This window comes from Pelmatolapia mariae, linkage group LG1, assembly GCF_036321145.2.
Source record: "Pelmatolapia mariae isolate MD_Pm_ZW linkage group LG1, Pm_UMD_F_2, whole genome shotgun sequence".
NCBI lineage: Eukaryota > Metazoa > Chordata > Actinopteri > Cichliformes > Cichlidae > Pelmatolapia > Pelmatolapia mariae.
This window is the reverse complement of record NC_086227.1, coordinates 24044093-24065666: the sequence shown is the minus strand read 5'-3', so window position 1 is coordinate 24065666 and position 21574 is coordinate 24044093. Positions and strand designations below refer to the sequence as shown.

Genomic DNA, 21574 nt, shown 5'->3' with positions numbered 1-21574 from the left:
CATGGTTACAGCCCACCACCCTTAACCTCCTTCCCTTGATCCCTTCCTCCGCCTCTCCTCCAGACTTTAGGCAAAAAAACATTGATGTTGACCTCAGTCGTAAATGATCATGACACTTTAACAAGCAGCACATCCAACACGGCACTCACACTTTAGTGGGTAATGTAAAAAGTACATGTCACATGAGGTCAGTTTAGGCCCTAAAAAACACACTGAGTTTGATTTGGACTTTTTTTTTTCATTGAGTGTCTTGGAGAGGTTTACCAAGGTTTATCTCCTTTTTCTGTCATACATAAATGATCCACGCAGAGCATTTCTCCACAGCGAGTGCGGAGATTTATATGGCTGTTGGACAGATTAATCTGTGGAAAAAAAAGACAGAGAGGGAAGAGAAAGGAGGGATTCTTGGACGGCCTTTTTCTCTTTGTGTTGGTGGAAGACCAAACAGCTCTTTGCTCTGCAGGATGAATAGCCATGATATCAGGTGATTGCCTCCTTCCAGTTTATTTTCTTTTAGCCGGTTGCCATCGTTTTCCTGCTGCGATTTTCAACAGAGAAAAACATCTTTACATGCCCATAGCTGTGACAATAGGTGTGTTCAAAAATAAGCGTAGTCTCAGATCTTGCGTGTCTCCCTGCATTTGCTCATATCTTTACATATTTTTGTGCAACATTAGCAACATCCATGCCACTATATTTATCATATAAAAACAAAGAAGACAGGGCTTTAGGATGAAAAGAATAAATAAAGAAAAGAAGCGGTCAGATTGCGACTGTGATGGGAGGATTTCAGTTTCTCCCCCAGATTGAGCAAATAGCAGGAGAGGGATAAGATGCGGAGGAGGAAAAGAGGAAGGAGGAGGAAAGGAGAAGAAGGTGGTGTAATTTATCATTGATGTTGATCATTATTATTGCTGCATTTTAGACTGGTTTGAGCGTCGGGTCAGAGAGAACAAAAGATGACCCAACTGCATTATAAAACCGGCCTTGCCTTCCCTCGTCTCCTCTCCGCTCTGACTCGGCCTTGTTTTCAACCCAATTTCTACATTCCAGACATTGAAGCACAAAACAGAGGTGCCACCGTTTAAATGGCTTTAGCGTAGCAACACCAGCATGAGACTGTAATTTGCTTTTATCTTTGCACCAAGCAGAAAAGGCACAGTGAGAGCGAAACAGAGCCACAGAGAGAACACGAGAGAGACATAAGGGACATAAGGGCGAGATGCATTTAAAATCTACACGCAGATAACTCCACCCAAACAGCCTCTTGTGTATCCCGTGTGTGTGTCTGTGTCTTATGTGGGTGTTTGTGGTTAAGCATGCTTGTTTGCGTTAACGTGCGTGCAAGTGTGTGTTTGAATATATAAAGGAGCATCCTTCTGCTTTGGCAGAGGATCACAGAGTGTTAATTCAGTTGTTATCCATGTTTGAAAATGGAGTTGGCTGCAGTGTTTGCATGAGCTGTGGTTGCCGGTGTGTGCCTTTGTGTGTGTTTGCGCGCAGGCGTTTGGCACCAGGCTGGAGGGTTGCTGTGGGTCCACGCTGGCGTAGTTGGGGCTGGAATGTGATTGGTGGGGACAGCAGGCCAAAGGCCGCCCAGGCTAGTGACTGCCACTTGGTAGAGTGCCCCAACTAAACACAGGCCAAATCTGTAGAGATTCACCCCTATTTCTCTCTTTCTGTGCTGCTGCTGCTGCTGTCATATCTCACACATTCTGGCAGCTCTTGCTCGTGTGTTTCATGGAAAGAAAAAAAGGAAACATCTGACTCCTCCATACAGTTCTCTTCTCAACCTTTTCCTACGATTATATTCTTAATTATAATCAAACATTCATTATCATAGGCAGTGTTTTGTTCTCATCAAGGAGGGCCTCGCTATTTAAGCACCGTGATGTAAAATGTATTACCGCACAGAAGCAGTTCGGAGCTATTTGATTCTCCTCTTAATTAGATGTTTACTTTTTACCTTGAAGTGCCCTCGTAAACCGCCAGCCTGTTGTTTGTGTTCGTTATCCAGCAAGGGGGCGTTAACAGCGTCATCTCCTCACCAGGGAGAGACAACAAAATCTGGGTGTTATTGTGCTTTGAAGAGAAGGAGGGAAAGGCACAAGTAAAGAAGGGAAACAGTAGAGGAGCAGAAACAAAGCGGGACAGCTAGAAAAGGAGGAGAGAGAAAAAAGGGAGAGGGAGAGATGATTAATCCAATCAAGCCTCTTAGTGTTTCATCAATAGGCATTGTTCTAAGATGGCTGCCTCTCCCCAGCTCGGGCTGTGGGCTGCGGCTAGGCTAACACACAAGCTAATCCCAGAATAATACGGAGACGAGGGCAACGATGAGGACGGGGACTGTGCCAGCAGATTAGTACTAGCAAAGGATTCACTCACACAAAATGCACACACACACAGACATTGGGCATTGGATAGAGAGGCAGTCACAGATTGAGTGAGGTGCCTATTGGATTGCACAGCTTATAGTTTTATCCCGTGTGAATGTGCGCTGCTGGTACTGTTGTGGAGTGCGGTGGAGCTGAACTGAGCTCCTGAGGATTCACAGACTATAGCTGTGTGAAGCTGAGGAGGTCATGCATGAAAGTCTATGTTCTTGTGTTCACATGTAGCATGAATTGCTCTTTATCATTAAGATAGGAGCTCACCGTGCAAAAAGAGCGTTATCTTCAGTGGCATGATGGCATTGTGTTTTTTAGGCATTCTCCTATATTAAATTGCACAGCTAAATTGCTCAGGAACGGCTTGAGTTCCTTCCTTCTGTGTCGCATTTCTATTCCCTCTACCCAACATTTCCCTTTTGATTCTGCTTTCCATGCTATCTACCTCGCTCTGTCCCCCTGTCGATCTTCCTCCCTGCGCCCCCTCCACCCTGCAGCATTTTCTGAGATGACAGGAGGGTGTTTTTCCTTTGTTGGGGAGCGGCTCGCACGTTCTCTCCTCTGTTGACAGGTAAAAGACATGAAAGATACTAAAAGACTGAGCATGATGGAATTCTCTGGGGATGAAGAGGAGGTGGGAGGAGAGGCAGCGGGAAGGGAGGACTGATAGCGAAGTGGGAGAGAGGGAGGGGGGGAAAAGCCAAAGGAGTGCTGAAGCTTGGCTAAAGGTAAAGTATTTAGTGTGAGAAAAGGAAGGATTGAGTCAAAGGAGGGAGGAGGAAAAATAAAAGGTGGGTGTGGAGGGGGGTTGACAGTCTGTGACCTCGGGTAAGTCTCTTCGACTGTGTGCTGATGCGTGAAACCTGAGCACACGCAGTATTAGCACGCCTCACTTACTGAGCACAGCAGAGGCCTGACACAGGGCAAGGCAACCTCCTTCTACACACACAAACACACAGGCAGTCGTCCAACACACAAACATTACGGGCACACACGTTGGCGCTTTTAATGATGTGCTTACCAAATACAAAACTCACACACACACACACAAAGATAAAAACCATGTTGTAAGGTAGTGTGTTCCAAATCCAAAAGCACAATGGTGAGTGGAGAAGGTCAGTTCAGCCCTCCAACAGGCCCTGCGGTGCTGGTTCTCTGCTGCCCCGTCAGCTGCTCTCTGTTGCCTGTTACATGTACAACTTGTGTGTTTGCTTGGCGCCCGGCCAGGCCCGTGTTTGTGGCCTCATACAGTTGTGTGATGCACAACACGCCTAAGGCAGGTCGAGCCATAATCCAGCTCTCCCTCTCTCTTTCTCCTATTCTCTCGGTCTCGCTCGCCTTTCCTCCTCCCTGTGTGTAAGTTAATGGGTTAACCAATAAGCAGGGATAATTGAGACAAACAAGCCAATGAGGAAATGTCACAGGAGAGCACAAGTCAAGCGAAAAACACAACGCCAACAGCTCTGTGTGTGCGCGCGAGTGTGTGTGTTTGTGTGTGGACTCAGCCTCATGTGTATGCATGCACAAAATTAAATATTAAATCAAGTATATTGAATTGTGTCTGCTATTCCTGTTTCTGCACATGTACGTAAACGTGTATGTGTCTAATCATATGTGTGTGTGTATCTGTGTGTGTGTGTGTGTATCTGTGTGTGTGTGCATACGTAGCCTGTCAGCTTTTTTTTCTTCTTTTTTCCGGGTGTTGCTGTAGAGCAGGATTCTCCTGCTGTGTCTGCTCTCTAGGCTTCCTCAGCTGCGTTTGCATACCATACACCTGCCCCCGGGTGATTACACAGACACACACCCACATACGCACACACGCATTAAACAGAGGAACACGCAGCTCACATGTGAACACATATTTGTTAATCAAATGAGCAGCACTTTTAAAGCGCCCCTCCTTCCTTCTTCTCCAGTTCAGTACTTTGTCTCTGGTTCTCTGCTCTTCTGTCTAATAAAAACGGGACTTGCTGAGAGGCAGCAGATCTGATGTCTTTGATATGGAGACAGATGAAGAGTTGGAGGATGCAGGTAAGAGAGCTGAGTGACTATAAAAAGCCTCATCAGAGCAAAGACGCGTGGCGCGATGCATTCCCTCGACTGAGAACAGGGACGCTTCTGTTGTCTGTGCTAGAAAGCAGGTGTGCCACAAGGCATTGTGGGAGGGAAATGATATGACGGCACATCAGTTTGCCAGCACAGGCCAGCTCCCTCCAAATGGTTCCAGTGAATTTGTAGGTCTAAGTGAGTGTATAATTGGGTTTTGGTCAAAATAGGTGGGAATATTTTAAAAGAAATCCACTTTAAACTCTTAGTGACAGCATTTGAGATTTGGGAATATTATCATCATCAATGATATTATCATCCATACTGCTTTCTGGACAGTAAAAGCAAATCTGTGAATTTAGTGAGAAATTTGGGTGCTTGCTGAGCCGCAGCGGTTCACTATCACAAAGATCCAGAAACAAAGGCCAAGCAGGGAATTTCAAACACTGATAGCTGTCAGCTCAGGAGGAGCATGACGCAATGTGTTCATCTGATTGCTATCGTTCCAACAACGAAAACTGGCAGGTTTCTGTGTGTGCAGTGGCTATAGAGTGCAAACATCTCTCTTCTAAAGTAACATGTGACCAGTGGATGATTGCCTCTGCCTGGACAGTTATTTTGCTGATGTTTATATCAATACCTTAACTAACATTTATCTGGAAGTGTATATGCAGCCTTGTAGCTGGTTACAGTATTAATGCAAATTCTCCTGAGCACAAATCAGACCAGATGTGCTGTGTGCAGTCAGTCAGTTACTTCTGCCTTCGGCTCAAGGCTCTCGTACTATCCAGTACTTTGACAAGAACCTCTCCAGGCCTTGGCTGTCAATACTGAAATGTTCTGATATTTGTGCAGCAGTTTGATCAGTTTTGCCAGAACAGAGAGTCAACCTAGACTCAGTCTTGCAGTGTTATTTGCTAGCAGTGCCTCCAGTACATTTATTTATTAACAGGAGATTCGAGTGTTTATCTTCACCATCTTTTTTAAAATAAATTCACAAAAGCAGAATTGGCAGCAGTAAAACATCACCAGTTGTTGGATGGTGACCTGTGATTCTTTTATTTTAACCAATAAACCTTCTCTTTTCTCTTTTTGATTTGAAGGTTTCTGCCATATTAAGGTTTTTTTTACTTGTCTTTTGTCTGCCAGACTGCATAACCTTAGCAAAGGCATGAATCTTTGTAGCATTTTAAAATTATTATTACTGTTATTTCTCTGTTGATAAAACGTATTCAGTCTTAGTTTTGTCTCTTGTGTAGACTAGATTGTGGAAATCGTGGACAAGGTTTTGGTAAGTTGAAAGACACGTACGTTATACATCCACATTTAAACACCTTTGGTGTCACAGAAGCACAGGGCAACAAGGTCAGCACTAGAGCTAATGTGCGTAAAGTGTTGAAGTATTTGTGACAGGAGTGTAGCGTGCTTTAGGTGAGCGTGTGGGCCATTGAAGCTTAGTTTCTTGTAGCAGACGCAGATTTGTGGTGGAGCTATAACCATACAAGGTTATGTGATGTGTAAAGTGGAGTTTAAGAGCAGGTGGTCTGCATCCAGTGACAGAGCAAACATTTAGTTTTAACGTCACCCTTGCTTGACCTCAACTTTGAAACAGAGTGCGGTTGTTAAAACGTTGTTGTGAGCTAACAACCTAAAACCTCATCTAGCAGCTCGAATGGTAAACAGTGTCAGTCTTTCCTCAGCTTCAGAGGTGGACCTGACACTGACCCTTTCTACTTCTCTCTATGCGTAATGTAAGGCAGCAGCTTGGGATAATAAGATATACTGAATACACAGGCTATTTTTAATACCACAAGCCTTTTCAGTGAGCACCTCCAACCCTGCAAAGAAACATGTGAATTATTGTGGTTTCACCAATCTCTTATCCAGCATTTTCTTTAATTTGTAATTCGCTTTAAAGATGTTTAAAAAAGTAAGCATTTCCGGCCTGAAATGTGACACATAGATACTCACAGCTTTGTATTCTTTCTTTTCCATGTCAACTGCCTTCCTCCTCATGGCCACTGCGCACTTCACCTCTCATCCTGACGCCTTACTTCACAGGTAAGTGTTCAAAATCATGCACACACACGTTTTTATGTTGCTGTATCCGTAATATGAAGGCTCTGTGCAATGCTGTTGAAGTTCTTAGCAAGGCCGCACTTCCCGATAATGTGGAGTGAGTGAAAAGTGCGCAGGTGACCTCGGTTGCTGTCCTGTTGACACCGAGGCGCGGAGCTGTGATTAGACTCTAAACACACCGGATATCTCCTACAGAACTGTTTATGTTTTTTTCTCTCAGCAGCAAAGCAGATATATTTGTGTAGAAATATTTCCTGAATATTGCATCTGTACACCAGAACACCAGAATCAGAATCCATTTAGTCCAGTCTTGTGTGTGTGTGCGCGCGCGCCCATGCCTATGTGTGTGTACACATCCTTTTGCCTGCACGTGTGTGTGGTGCTCAGCTGGCCAAGTGAGAGTTGTGTAATTGCAGGGTTATTGCTGCTGAGCCTGATGGGTAATGACACATTTGCAAATTAATTCTCAGCGCTAGGCTGTGATTAGCATACAGAGAGGAGCATCTCACACACAAAGACCAATATATACGCGCACACACGCTCGCACACTTCACAGGCTTCTAATCACCAGTGCGAGGTCAGGTTAAATGGGAGCGCGTAATGGCGGAGCGAGTGCGAGTCTTAGCAGATAAGGGTGAGAGAAGGGTGACGATATTATTTCGCATCAGAGTTGATGCGGACACACTTTTTAAAAAAATAAATAAAATCGCTCCCTCTCTCTTTTCTGCTCACGGAGGCCATTTAAGGTAAAATGGGACTCGCAGAGTAACTCACAATACGCAACATCGCCCGCGAACACGATATCATGATACACGTGGTGGCTAGCTACACAGCTATGGTTAGCATAACATATACACATTAGCACAGTGAAGCTGGAGGATGAACGCTAACTTTTTTCCATTTGGTAAAAGTTAACGCCAGGATTCCTGATGGTTAGGGACAAACGCAATCGCATGGCAGGATACTGTAAACGAACCAAACTTCAGTCAGGAGAACACCTTTGATAGTCCATCCACAATATGAGGTTAGTCATTAATTTACTGATGCACGGGCTGGGCTGTAGTTACATTGTAAGGTTTTAAAATGAATAGTGGTAATAAAAACCAAGAGATGCAAACAGTGATCACTGCCTTTTTTTAAGGGCTTGTTCAGATTAAAGAGAACAAGATACAAAGCATTAAAACATGTTAAAAAGACAACAGCCTTAATAAACGCAGAGTAGTTTGGACCCAGAAGCAGGGGTCATCACATCATCACTTTGCAAACGGATTGCAAACATTTTGCCCTGTGGAACAAAGTGGACTTCATAGTGGCAGTGCCAGGTGCTCCAAATTAATTGGTGATTTACATTTCAGGATAATCTGAAAAGGAAAATACTTCGGATGATGTTAGTGTTAATTTAACTTGCACAACTTGAATTTTTTGAGCAGATCTGGATGCCGGTCTTTTAGCTGCTTCGCTAAGTTGGAAATATTTTCCCCCTTAGTCTAAAAAACACAAAAACATCACACAAATTGGCTTTCAGGAAACAATTATCATCCCTTTTACAGCCATATTAGTTTTGTTGTTTAAAAAAACAACTAAAAATAGAGATGCATGCATTTAATAGTTTGATTTATATTACTGATTTTGTAAGAGAAGGTCTTAGGAGACCTCTATTTTACGTGGAAATAACTGCACATCTACAGTTCAGCTTTTGGCATCGTACCACAGCAGTTTCAGCCATGTTTGCTGCACCACCACGAGGAGTCACGAGTCTTTTGTAGGTCAGTACTTCAGTGTTGCGGGAATCTGTTTGTAGCAGCTGCATGTTTCAATAAAGAATTCTGTACTTGGCATGTACGTCTTGATAATTGCACCACAAGAGAAATTTGTATAATGTTCTCCTATATTGATATTTTGCCACACCCTTCATGTTGGTTGCTCTGTAGGGCATTGACATGCACTGGGCATTGACAGATGAAATGATAAATACTTTATTTATCTGATATTTGGTAAATTATTTTCAAGATTGTGTATTTTCAAGAAGCAGGATCACACTGTGAAGGATTGTACTCACCATGCTATAACCTCAAACATTTCTCCTATCACAATTACTGGCTATTAGAAATCTCCTTACCGATAGAGAGATACTCAATGAAACAGCATCACTGCATGGTTTGAATTATGTTTACGCTCAATTTCATGGTTGTCATTTGTGATGCTTATCGGTTGCCGCATGTAAAGAAGGATTTGCAAAGTGGAAAGGACTTTTATTACACATATGTAATTAGTGCCTTTTTTGTATTCAGTCATATAATGAGTATGTTCCAAAGAACCCATTGAAGATGTAGAGTGTTTTTTTCCCCCCCATTTAAAAGGTGAATTGCTTTAAATTTACACTGAAAATCCCTGACACTTTTGTTTTTTGAATGCACATCCTCACTTGTGATGTTGCGTGCAACACAGGCTTTATTTATTTCTTCTCTTTGAGAATCCCACACCTTCTCTTTTTGCATTCATGTCAGAGTGCAGCGCGTTACTGGGATGCACAGTATATGTTTGTGTGTGTTTATCTTTGCAAGTCTATTTGGCACTCCAGAGGCTGTGTGGGGTAGGTAAAGATTATAGTGATGTCTTATCCTGGCACTCCCTGCTGAGGAAGAAGTCATACGTTCAACCCTCTCTCACCAGCACACACTTGCGCACTCACACACATGCACACACACACACACAGACGCACACTTGGGCACAATGCTTCAGAGAGTGATTATGTCTTTGAAGGGGGGGATGTAGGGAAGACAATAGTATAGTGGGTTGACAGGAAGTGAGTGTGGCAGGTTTATGTGTGTGTATGTGTACAGTATGTGTGACTGAGCTCAGTCTTGCTTTCTCTGAATATAGCCAAAGAATTAAGGAATATAATCTCTCTCTCTCGCTCTCTCCTCTCTCTTTGTCTCTCTACCTGTTTTCATCCCCGTCTTTGTCAGCTGACTGTGTCTTCCTATCCATGCCGTTTTCATTTTATTCTTTTTTTAAACCCCCTTTTCACTTGTTTTTGTTCTTCCCCTCTCTTGTTCTTTCCCTCTCCCTGTTAGTTCTTGATCACAGTGTTTCAGTCTCACATGCTGCCTTGGTCCCCAGGGAGCTTTTATACCCTTTCAGAGAGAGAGCGAGCGAGAGAGAGGGTGTGTTTGTGTGTGTGTGTGTGTGTGTGTGTGTGTGTGTGTGTGTGTGTGTGTGTGTGTGTGTGTGTGTGAGTGCCTCCATGTACGTTTCTTCTTCTGCAGTGCACTTGTCAACTGTGACTCATTACACTACGTTGAATAACAGAGGACAATAGCTGTTCTCCAGCACTGCCTGTCCCTTAATGAGTAGCGAAATAAAAAAACAGACACATGATTCTTTATCGTTACCTGTCAGTCCCACTTTTCATCTCTGCAATAACCCACATGATTTGATTTCAACACAGTAACCTGTGACGTTACTGCTCTTTTTCCCATTTTCCTAGTGTAAAAAAAAAAAAACTAAACGAGCAAACGGTCAATCTGAGTTTGCATTTAAAACTTGGGATGTTTCATGTCTTTGTTACAGAAGATCCTGTTAAACAAAAAGGAATTCTTGGGTTTGTTTTGGGAAAAAAACTGTCATGCTGCAGCCGTTTGAAATTTTTACATCACCGACTGCCATTTTTTTTCTGTGTCAACCAACATGAGGTATGACTTTTAGATCATAGAACACTTATTGCATGTGTCCCTTCAAGCGCTCTGCATGTTCTGCGTGAGAATAATCTAAATCACCAGTCCTGCATGCCAACAATGACGATAACATTGAAATAAGCAGTTGAGCATATATTTTGTTATCCTAAGGTCAGGACTTTGATTTCAACATATTGGATTAGTGACTTTTTTGACTCTGTTGCTGTTCTCCAACAGCACTGTACTATATTTTTTATATTTTTGTGTATTTAATTCAACTGAAAATACCACTGAAATTAAAATTACAGTGAATTTTGATGAATACATTTTTATTCATTTATTTATTTTTTATTTATTTTTGTTACAACATCTCTGTTACTGTAATTAAATTCCCGTTTTAGATCCCCACCTACTTTTTACATCTTATTCCATGAAGTCGTGCACACATTATGCATTCTTCAAGCAGCAGCTCTATTGTGGGTAAACCTCATAAATTTAAGCTAAAAGAAAAATCACCATATAGCAAATGTTTTGTGATGTGATACCATATGATATAATATATGACTGCAAGAAGGTCCTCGATTTGAATGTAGGCAGTGGCTTTGGTTTTGATTTTGGTTTTGCCCCAACACTCCAGTGACTTGCAAGGGGTTCAGTTAATTGGTGATTTGAAGTTTGCTGTAGTTGTGAGTTTGTGCATGAATGGTTGTCTCTCTGTCTGTGTTACCCCTGAAACAAACCAGCGTCCTGTCCACGTTGTACCCTGCCTCTTGCCATGTAGCAGATGGGATAGGCTCCAGCTCCTCTCAGACCCTGATCTGGATGAGCAGAAGAAAATAGATGGATGGATGGATGCAATTGCGAATTTGATCATTCCTATTTTTAACAAAGTTGTTTAAACTACTTTTTTAAGCTGCTTTAGTTTAGCAAATTTCTTCAAGTGGTTTTCCTGAACTCCATTGGTGGCTGCTGCAAATGGCGACGAAAATAAATCCTGAAAATGATGGAAAAAAGTCTGCATCTTCATCATCAGAAGCATACACAGCATTTGAGGTTTAAGAAGTGATCTTCAGTAGTTACTGCAATGTAAAACTAGGATGAATGAAAAAAAAATGTCACCAAAGGTGCCACCCTTAAAAAGAAACGATGAAAAAAAAAAACTGGGATAACCTATTCCTGGTAAAATGTTTTTTTTCCCCCCCCATAGCAATATTGTTCAAAGATGTATTTGCAGTCATAAGTTAGAAGATGTTGTTTTAATTGAAGTCTCAGAAGCCTTGTTGGAAGCAAGCCTCTGTTGTTTGAAAAACAAACAAATCTTCTTGTCCTCCTTCGGTCCTCCTCATCTTCATGCGGTCCAAGTTGCGGAAATTGGGCATCGTATTTTTAGTTCTCTGTCTGTCTCTGTGTCTGCCAGTGTGTCATCAGGCTAGGCGGTGTTGTCCCTCAGGGGGACACATCGCCTCCCAACCTCTCTCACAAGGTGTGAGACACTTCAACACCTGCCTCACGCACACACCTTTGCAACACAACACAGAATCACACAGATGCCTCTCAGCAAAGATGATGCGTGTTATTCGGATGCACTTAACCATAAGGAATACAGTATAAAGGGTGCGTAAATGTCAACATGCTGAACTTACTTATCCACCTTTATGTTAGAAGTTACACATTCTACCAATCGTGCTCGTCTTACTTAAAAGACTTAAATCTGCTTTACTTCTCATCTGAATTTATAGACTCCCCTTTTCACATTAGCCTGTCCCTCTGTGTCTCTCCCTCTTCCTTCAATCACCAGTCCTTGTTAGTGATTACTTGGCCTATTTGCCTATGAGCATGGCTTTCACACTCCCGCTCTTTCTCTCGATGTGTACTGTCTTTTCCTGTGTCCTCCAAGTCTTGCTGGAGGCATGGGACCCCTCAGTGTGCCTCCTCTCTCTTTCTTCACTAAACTCCTGCCAGCCTTCCCTCCCTCTCTTTTTCATAGAATGGGTTGGAGAGCAACCCAGGGGCAAAATATCGTGGTAGATCATCTATCTTTTCCCTTTCTTTATTTTTTTTCCTTACTTTCTTGCTCTTGCCCCCACGCCTGCTGTTTTTGTGGCTGATATGGTTTGGCATGGATGCTTCCCAGCAGATAGTTAACTCCTCACCCCTATTGCCACCATCTCGGTCAGGTTTTTGTGTAGAGCAGGGGGCATAACACAGCACGTTTTGTGTGTTTATTCGCGTGTGTGTATGCGTGTGTGTATGATGAGGAGAGAGGCAGTGAGAGAGAAAGGGGGAAAGTCTGCTGTCGGCGCAGCATGGTGAGCAGTCTGTGCAGAAGACTGCACAAGCCAAGTTTCCTAGACGGACACACAAATGCACCCACACACTTGCAGACAGAGACGAGGACTCTCATTTTCAGAGGAGAGAATGGAGGCGGGGGATCTTTTATATTTTCCTCCTCCAAATACGTAGCTGTTCTATTGTGAGCTGCCCTTGAAGACCCACAACACACACTCTGCACTCTCTACGGGTTGATGCTTTCCTACTGTCTGATACAGTGAGAACAGATGCTCCCTTGATAGTCGTTGGCCTCTCACTGTCACTGGTGCTGTCCAATCAGCTGTCACCCTAACTCCAAATTGAACTGTGACCATTCTCCTCCTCGGGTGAAGCATCAGCACTGGCTGGTATTTCCTTCTCATCTGTACCCTTGCCTATTCAGGCTCTTCTTTTGCTCTAACACCACCAACCCCCTCACACTGACACACACACACACGCACACACACTCCCTTCCTCGCTATCTGGCAGTCTTGTTGCCTGGAGGGAGTTCATTCTGCCCTCCTTCTCTCCTCCTCCTCTCCTCCACCTCTTTCCTTGTGTATCGGCAGTGAGAGAGAGAGAGAGAGAGAGAGGAGGGTGAGAAAATGAGAGAGCGAGAGAGAGAGTGGCAGCAGTAGCGGAGGAAGCAGAGCTGTCTCTCTTCTGATCATCTTTCTTGGATAGAGGGATAAAAGGCAGTCCTAGGAATCAGTCGTTGCTCTTGTCTGCAGGATTTACCCAGCCTGAGTTTATTCTCCCTCCTTCCTCTTTTCACCTCTTCTTGACACTGGACCGCTAGCTTTTTTCATCTCTCTCTCCGGCTGTCCCGACTCGCCGGGTGTGTGTGCGTGTCTGTTTGTGTGTGCTCATGTAAGAAAGAGATTGAGAAAGCGCGTTTCCTGCTGCTGCTTAGAAACGAACAGCAAGTGTTGTGACCCTTTGCCCCTGGGATCTTGGGCAAGAGTGAGGGGGTCGAGAGCACGGGCGTGCTCTGGGGTTGACCCTTGCACTGCTCTGTCTGTGTGTATCTGTGTGGCTGTCTGAGTGTTTGTGTATGTGTGTGTGTCCTAGCTGGCTGGGCGGTCCCAGCCTCACGCTTGGTTAGCGAGGACCAGAAAGCAGGGATGACAGGCTGAGTCCCAGCCCAGCCTCACCACACACTGAGCCTCGTTTCTGGGTGGCTGCGAAGGCGCAGTCCCTTTCTGTCGAAGTCATCCAGGACAGGGCTGCTGCCTGCACATTTGAAACAAGTTGCTGTGGCTTCATGACACTTAAACAGAAACCATGTTTGGACTAAAAGCACCACTTTACTACTTGCCAGGTAAGCTTATGTCATTCATGTGTGGTGTGAAAATGAATGCGTGTGTGTATTAAATCATTTTCTAAATGCACATTTGTGTGGGCATGTTGTGCATGTGTGTCATTCTCTCTGCGTGTAATTGTGTGTTGTAACAAAGTGCTCTAGAGGTTTGAGGTTAGCTCTAGAGTGCATCTGAGGAGACACTTGTCTTTGTGCTGTTGATCCTGAGGTTGGAACCTGAGATCCGAGGCTGGTAATGCTGTGTGACAGCAGCTCGCACTCTGTTCCTCTAACCTCTCAGCTCTTTATCATGGAAGTCAGCAGGTAAATGGGACACTTACCCGGCTGCTTTGTTTTATTCAGCTACACAATGAGTAGAGAAGCAAATGTATAGTTTTGTACGTGTGGTCTATCTTTTTGGGGGTTTTATACGTGTATATGCTCACATGCATACGTGCATGTTTGCAGTTTTTGTATGAGCGTGCGTATGGTGGGTGTGAGAAAAAAATACTAGGGCGGCGTGAGGTTACCGCCGGTCGGCGCTTAAGTGCGTCTCGTGGCTCACTCGGCACTGATTGTGGAGAGGACAGCCAAGAGAGGGCAGTGAGAGAAGAGAGGAGAATGACAAACTGAGGTAGAATGGTAGAGAAGAAAACTTGAGAGAGGCAATGTTTTCTTTTCTCTTTCTGTGCCTTTTGCATATGTATTGATGTGTTCATAAATATTTAAATGCTTTGCCTCCTGCTTGATTGCTTGACATACACACTGTAAACCCACACACCTCTGTACTCTTCCATCAACTCAGAGATGCTTTTGGCTCTTTATACAGCTTTTCCGTAATCTAAATCTAACTATAATTCAGTTTTATACCGTAACCTAAATCTGCACAATGGTGCTTGTCTTCTGTTTAATGTGTGCTTTCATCTGTGTGTGGATGTTGTCTCCCTGCAGCTTAACTGAGTACACTTCACCAACACTTCTTAGAGATAAATAATTTATGTGCTTTAGTCAGCAGGAGAGTGTGCAGTTAGACCATGACCGACCGCTTAAGTCTTTCTTTTTTTCCATACACATTTTTGTATTAATTGTGTATTAGTTTAAGGACGTGACCCACAGTGCAGACATAAAATGTGCTGCACTTCAAATGAAATATTTAGTTGAGTGTATACTGCTTTCTTTTGTATGATTTTACATTTCATTATGTTATGTTTTTTTTATGTTTCAAGCACCATTTTATTTGCATTGATATCGCAGAAACACGGAGGACTCCAAAGATTAACAGTTATAAATTAGTTATCACAAAAAACCTAAGAGCCAAAATACTTAAGTCATACCTGTGATTACCTCTTTAAGGGTACAGACGCTTTTCTTTCTTGAATAGCGAAGAAGCACACCAAAACCCAAGTACTTTAATATAGGCTGATGTCATTTGTGAGCTTTAACAGCTTTTTATCTACTATTTTTTGCCTCCTTCTGCATGTGCCTATCTCCATCGTGTCTTTCTAACCTACTTCTCTTTTCAGACGACTGGTTTTGAAATGGATATTTGCTGGTAAAGGCCACAGAGTGCCTGCTGTGTGAGAAATAAAGACAGAAAGAAACACAGAGAGGTGTTTGTGTCAGGGGTTAGAGAGGAGGACAAAAGACTCAATGCACTACTTTTCTACATGTGTCAAAGCCTCTGACCAGAGTGCTCTTTATTTTCCAGGTTTACACTTGAATCAAACTGAGCAATATAAGAATTAACCAGAACAAGCAGAGAGAGACTGTTTGTGGGGCAATCTGCAGAATGTGATGAGACAAAATCAGGAGACATTTAAAAGAAGAGAGGGATTCAGTTGCTGGCTGTAACCTCCTTTATCTCCTCACATTCCCTCTCTGATGCCTCAGGACTTCCTCTCTTTGACTCTCTGACTCCCGTTAACCACCCAGTCATCTTCATTATTTCCCTCTTCATCCTCCTTGTCCTCCTCTTCCCTTATTTTTCCAGTGGTATCTGTGACCCTTTCTTCACTCTTTATTACTGCATGTGTGTCTTGGTGTGAGTCTGTGTGTGTGTGCACATGTGTGCTCTTGTGATCCCTAAACCTCCCACACCAATGTAGCCTGCAGAGAGAGAGTCACGCAGATTAGAGACACAGGTCTTTGCTGTGACAGTGGCCAAAGCTAGTAAGGTCTGTGTGTGTGTGTGTGTGTGTGTGTGTGTGTGTGTGTGTGTGTGTGTGTGTGTGTGTGTGTGTGTGTGTGTGTGTGTGTGTGTGTGTGCGCCTAGCTCTGTGGGTTGCTTCTTCTCTTCCCCCTTCTTTCATTCAGCCACTAAATGAGCCCCTGCCTGCCTTCCCGTCTTAACCGCCGTTGCCTTGGAGACCATGTCAGACACATGCTAGTTCTCCATGATTATTTGACAACAAAAAAGGTTGGGTTAAATAAAGAGGAATGGGTTGGGGGTGGTTATTGATGGGAAGAAGGCAGAGAAAGTGGAGAAAGAAATGTATTAAGAGAGAATAGCAGCGAGGGGTGTCGAGATAAAGGTGCAAAGGAGAAGCACTTGAACTTGGGTTGCATTTACATCACAGGCGAGGTGGAGCAGAGCCAGGGAGCAACCACTTCAAAATGGAGGAGGGTCATAGTCGCCGTTTGTCACTATACCCCCGTCCCACTTTTACACTCCTCAGGTATCTATTCTTCTAGCTACATGTCCATCTTGCCTTCTCACAGCTGTCACCCTCTAATGATCGTCCGCCATACCTGCTGTTTGTAAAACCCAGCATTTTAAATATTATATCTTTTTGGTGTGCACATGTTAACTATATTGGTCACTGAACCAACGATCTTGTCTAATAAGCTTGACTGTCATGCACAAATCCACTGTATCTCTTTCCTCTGTTGTTGTCCCCCCCAGTGGTGTCTGTACTTCTACCCTGAGGGTTACATGCTGAGAAACAGGGGGGAAAGGTGTAAGAGTTACAAAAAACAGGATGGGCAGCAGAGTCTGTGCCTGTGACAATAAAAACAACCTGTGAAGCTGAAACCACAAACCACAGAAGCAAGCAGGTGGGGTGAGGTTAAAGAGCAAGAAAGGCTGAAGTTTTGTTATGACAGGCCACAGACTGACAAGGTTTTGGTGTTGAGAGCTAATCCTGTCAGAGTCTACTTGAAACCTTCCGAGGTAGACAGATTCATTCAGACTTTGCACTTTGTTATCCAGCCTACTTGTCAGGAAAGGGTACAAAAAAAGACTGAAATGCACAGTTTACCAAAAGATAACTGATATTTATTTTAGAGGAGAACAAAATGCGCAGATAAACAAATCTGGAAATAAACCAGTTTAATTGTTGTGATCTTCTTCTCTTCCCGTTCTCCCTGGCTCTCTTTGAAAATCAATTTCAGAAGAACATGGTAATCTGGACAAAATGCCTTTCTCTTCTCTTTCAGACACATGCACACGCAGAGGGAATCGATATGTTTGGAAGCCATGCTGGGTGTTAAGCCCTAGATCAGAGTGTAGACTAATCACTGGTGATTACCAAGTGCTTGTTCAAAAAAAAAAACAGCAAAAAAAACTCGGCTAGAGTGCCGTCTGTAGAGACGATTTCGGGGTAAATGTGCATATTGAGAATTTGCTTGTGGATATGTGCGCAACATCACACACTGGTAAACTAAGCCACAGGAGAGCATTCATTGATAAAACCAGCAGAGGGGTCCATACTGTGTTAGAAGATTATCTGTGGAGTAGTGAAATCATTATATCCAATTAACCACAATACCTTTGCATGTTCCTTCTCTTTATTCCAAGCTGAGACCATCTCCTCTGATCAATTCCTACAAATCTCCCCACTGCATCTTTCTCCCTTTATGCTAGCGTCAACTCAAGTGTGACCCATCTCTCTGCATCTTTCTCCTCCTCCCACTGTGCTTTTATCCCACAGTTCGCTCTATCATTGTACCCATTTATCTATTTTACTCCCCCTTTGCTCCTCGCTCCAACCATCGCTCCATTCCTCCCACTCCATGTGCTCTGACAGCTCTGTCATTAGATGGCAGTAGCAGCAGTAAAGCAGTCACGGTGATGGACTACTAGCTCCCTCGCCCTTTCTCTCCGCTCCTCTCTCTCCCTCACTCTGCCCTTGCTATAAAAGCTATGACCCATTCTCGATGTGGCATCTGTTCCACGCCAGTCCGCAGGTGGTACTGCCCCGGTCATGGCTGTAAAGGTCGGCGGTGCCGTGTCTCTCCGGCTGCCCTGTTAGCCTCCTCATAAACCCGGGAGTTGTTAAACCCTGACCCTCCACACCTGTGGCCTCCACTTCTCTTTGGATACAAGCCACCACCAGCTACCGGGACCGTGGAGCTCCAGAAATGCACACACATTTTTGTATTTTACAGAGAACCTGCACTCACGTCATTCAGTTCAATTCAATTTTATTTATACAGCGCCAAATCACAACAACAGTCGCCTCAAGGTGCTTTATATTGTAACAATAACACATACAAAGAAAACCCCAAAAATCATATGCGCCCTGTGAGCAAGCACTTTGGTGACAGTGGGAAGGAAAAACTCCCTTTTAACAGGAAAAAAGGCTCAGTGAGGGGCGGCCATCTGCTGCAACTGGTGGCACAACCTCAACCAGCCCCTTATTCAAACAGCTAAAAGATCATCCATCATCCCACCATCTCACACACCGCTCCGCTAAAATGTGCTAAAACTTACTAAAAGAGTCCAAGAGGGAACATCTCTTCTGTTTAATTTGTTTAAACATTAAAGTGCAAACACGACAAGCTGGGGTATAATGCTGTGTGTTTTAAAATGTCCTAAAATAGTGATCTGTTGACTTCATTAAATAGCCTGATGTGAGAATTATAAATTATACCCATTTAACTCTAAATGCTGAGCTGTTTCTATGCCTTCCTCATACTGGAGCCTTTTTTTTTTCTAGTGTAGTATATCTGACAGGAAATTTAGTTCGCCTGCATTGGCAGACATGAACATACACACAAAACCCTTATACACTTTTCTAACAGACATTTGGTATACTAACAGGTGCAGGGGGGTAATGAGGGCTTCACTGGTATCACAGTTGCAAGTATGATTTATGGACTACTGTCAGTTCGCTCTATTTCTTTATTTGCCCTCCGGTAGTCTTGTCAGTTTGGCGCCAGGGAGATGCAATGCTGTTTGTGTAATGCTTTGTGTTGTGTGTGGATTTGTTTGTTCTGCTCCTCTGAGGCTGTGGATTGTCCATATAGAAGCAGTAGTGGGATGGTAAATGCTTTTTCTCTACAGCACCGTGTGCATCCAGGGATATCGTTGACAGGTTTTCTACGTCCAGTCGGTCTCTGAGTCCCTACGAAACACTCGGCTACAACAGCGGACACTCACCTCTGATCTTTTGAGTTAAGTCACTGTGAACTGAAATGACCCCCAAGCGGAATGCGAGGGCCATAAGTAGACACACTCATATTTTGCGGTTGAACGCGCGTATGTGCGTACATGTGCATGTGTGTGTGTCTGTGCTGTCACGCCTTTCCTGAAACATTATTCCAGCAGCAGAAATAGCTGATCTCTAATTTCCTTCATCTTCCTTTGCCTCAACTAATCAAATTAGACTACAGAGAATTCTAATTAAACCCTCCCTGCATCTGATGATGCTGGGTTCACACAGACAGACACGCGTACAGACGCCCATGGATGCACATCATTACACAGTGACACATGGGCACATAGATGGTATTTATTTTCACTTAGGAACACTCAGATGAATTTCAGTTTAACTTTAGGCAGCAGAGTGGAGAGCGCCTTGTAAACCTCCCACCATCTGACTGCTGAAATTACTAAAATGCATTGAGAATGGGTGTGGAATACTTGGAGTTAATGCTGCTCTCATTGAGGCTAGTTGTCTAATTGATTTGTTATGATCTAGTAATACAAGGACTACAAGGACAGAGGAAGCAATATCCGAGCAAACCTCATTTGTGCTGTCTGTGGGAGAAAAGGAAAGCAGGGACCAAATTGTGACTGGATTTGAATGGGAACCACTCACCTTGTAAAGTTATGTGACTGCATTTTTTGTGCTTGTGATGTTACAGTGTTGATAAGATCTTTCCACAGATAGACATATAAACACCTGCCCCAGCGCTCCAAACTGCCTTTGTGGTAGTTACCACTGCAGCAGGTGGCTCCTGTAATGACTTGTCACACACACTACTTTCAGTGTCTGTTACTCTCCTTCAAAACGCTCCAATTCTCAAACTCATCCTTCATTTTCATCCAGACTACATCACTAAGTTCCAATAATGTATCCTGAATGGATGCAACCCTAGCGTGTTGATAAAATCTGGTGAAATAAAGAAATAAAAACCACTTGGCAAAGTACTCAAACCTAGCTTTTAGGATTATTGAGCACAGTAATTGTATCCAGGTGTTCGAGCCATATTGTGCTTTTTTAAAAACTAATTTAAGAAAACCAAAAGGACAAAGATAGTTTGAGAAGACTATGACTAATCAACTAATAAAAATTATTTTTATCCAACTCAACAAATTATATCTTCATGCGCAGGTTATAAAGTGTGTGTATTGACAGCTCCCCACCTAATGGCAGGTGGCTAAAAAATGTGTTTTGGATTAGCCACTTCACCCAGACCATGTTAGCTAGACAGACTGAATAAAGGAGGCAGGTGTGAAGAGAAAGATGGTGCTAAGAAGGTCGAAGAGTGTATAGGAGTTTTTTTTTTTTAAGGTTAGAGCCTTTTATTGATTTTAACCTGCAGCACATACTTGACTTTTTGTGCAAGCGCTTTACATGACTGTTGACAGAGCAAGCATTATAACACTGTGCTGGACACAAGTCTGACTCCAGAGGGTTAGAGTTGATGATCTATTGCTTTAACCCCTGGAACATATACAGCAGATATCAAAATCAACATAAAATGTCTAACCAAAGTTTTTTCTGATAAAACTTATTTTGGTGATGCAGATATTTTCATAGCTTAAAAAAAATTGAATCTGTATTTCTAAACTTTACCATAAAATCAGAAGGGTGATGCACGAAGTTGCATAACCTTCCTCACATACAGATAAACAGACAGACTGACAGTGGATAAGATCTATCGGTTGCCAGATGACTATCTTCTGCAGTGCAGTAAAGGTTCAGTTACATCTTGCGCACTTCCTCCCTGCCAGACCACCTGCTCGCTACACCAGTCTGAGCAGTCAGGTCCTCGCACTGAACGATTTGAATAAACACAAACGGCCTCTTTTCCACGGCTACGCAGTTACAAATATACTCACACCTGAGAGGTGACAAATGTCAATGATCTCATATGTTCCCTGCCCTTTTAACTGCACCATAAATGGATGGTCGGTGGAGGAACAAGCACAAAGCAGGAGATAGATGATGTTAGGGGGAGAAGCAGGGTAATCCTCCCTCACTTCCTGTGGTAATTAGGAGTGTGTGAGGCTAAGATTTATGAGGAAGAGGAGGGGAAAAGAGGGAACCGTACTACCCAGAGAGAGGGTAATAAAGAAACTGCTATTTTTCTACTCTGAAGCTCCGTAGAGCAGTGTGTATTTGTGTGTATCATTGTATGTGTTTCTTGTGGTGGGTGAGGGCAGCCTTTTAAGCTGACAGCTTTCCAATCATTAGCCGATGGGATTTCAGAGCTTAACCATCAAAGCAACCCCTTCACTTATGGCAAGAAATGAAGAAAATGCAATTTGCCCATTCCAACCCCTCCTCCGTCTCTTTGTTGAGTCAGTTATTTGTCCTCCTCATATA

At 43.4% G+C, this 21574-nt stretch overlaps 1 protein-coding gene across 2 annotated transcripts in view; it reads left to right on the top strand.

Moving 5' to 3' along the window:
- gse1b (Gse1 coiled-coil protein b) overlaps positions 1 to 21574 on the top strand; it is a 161167-nt gene that overhangs the window by 86234 nt on the left and 53359 nt on the right. The window contains exon 1 of one of the 2 annotated variants that reach the window (XM_063476859.1): positions 13371 to 13820. The exons of the other annotated variant lie outside the window; for it this stretch is intronic. Within the exon in view, the coding sequence (XP_063332929.1) occupies positions 13784 to 13820 (37 nt within the window). The 5' untranslated portion in view covers positions 13371 to 13783. Of the gene's footprint in view, positions 1 to 13370; positions 13821 to 21574 lie in introns of those variants that run through there. 2 annotated transcript variants of the gene reach the window in all.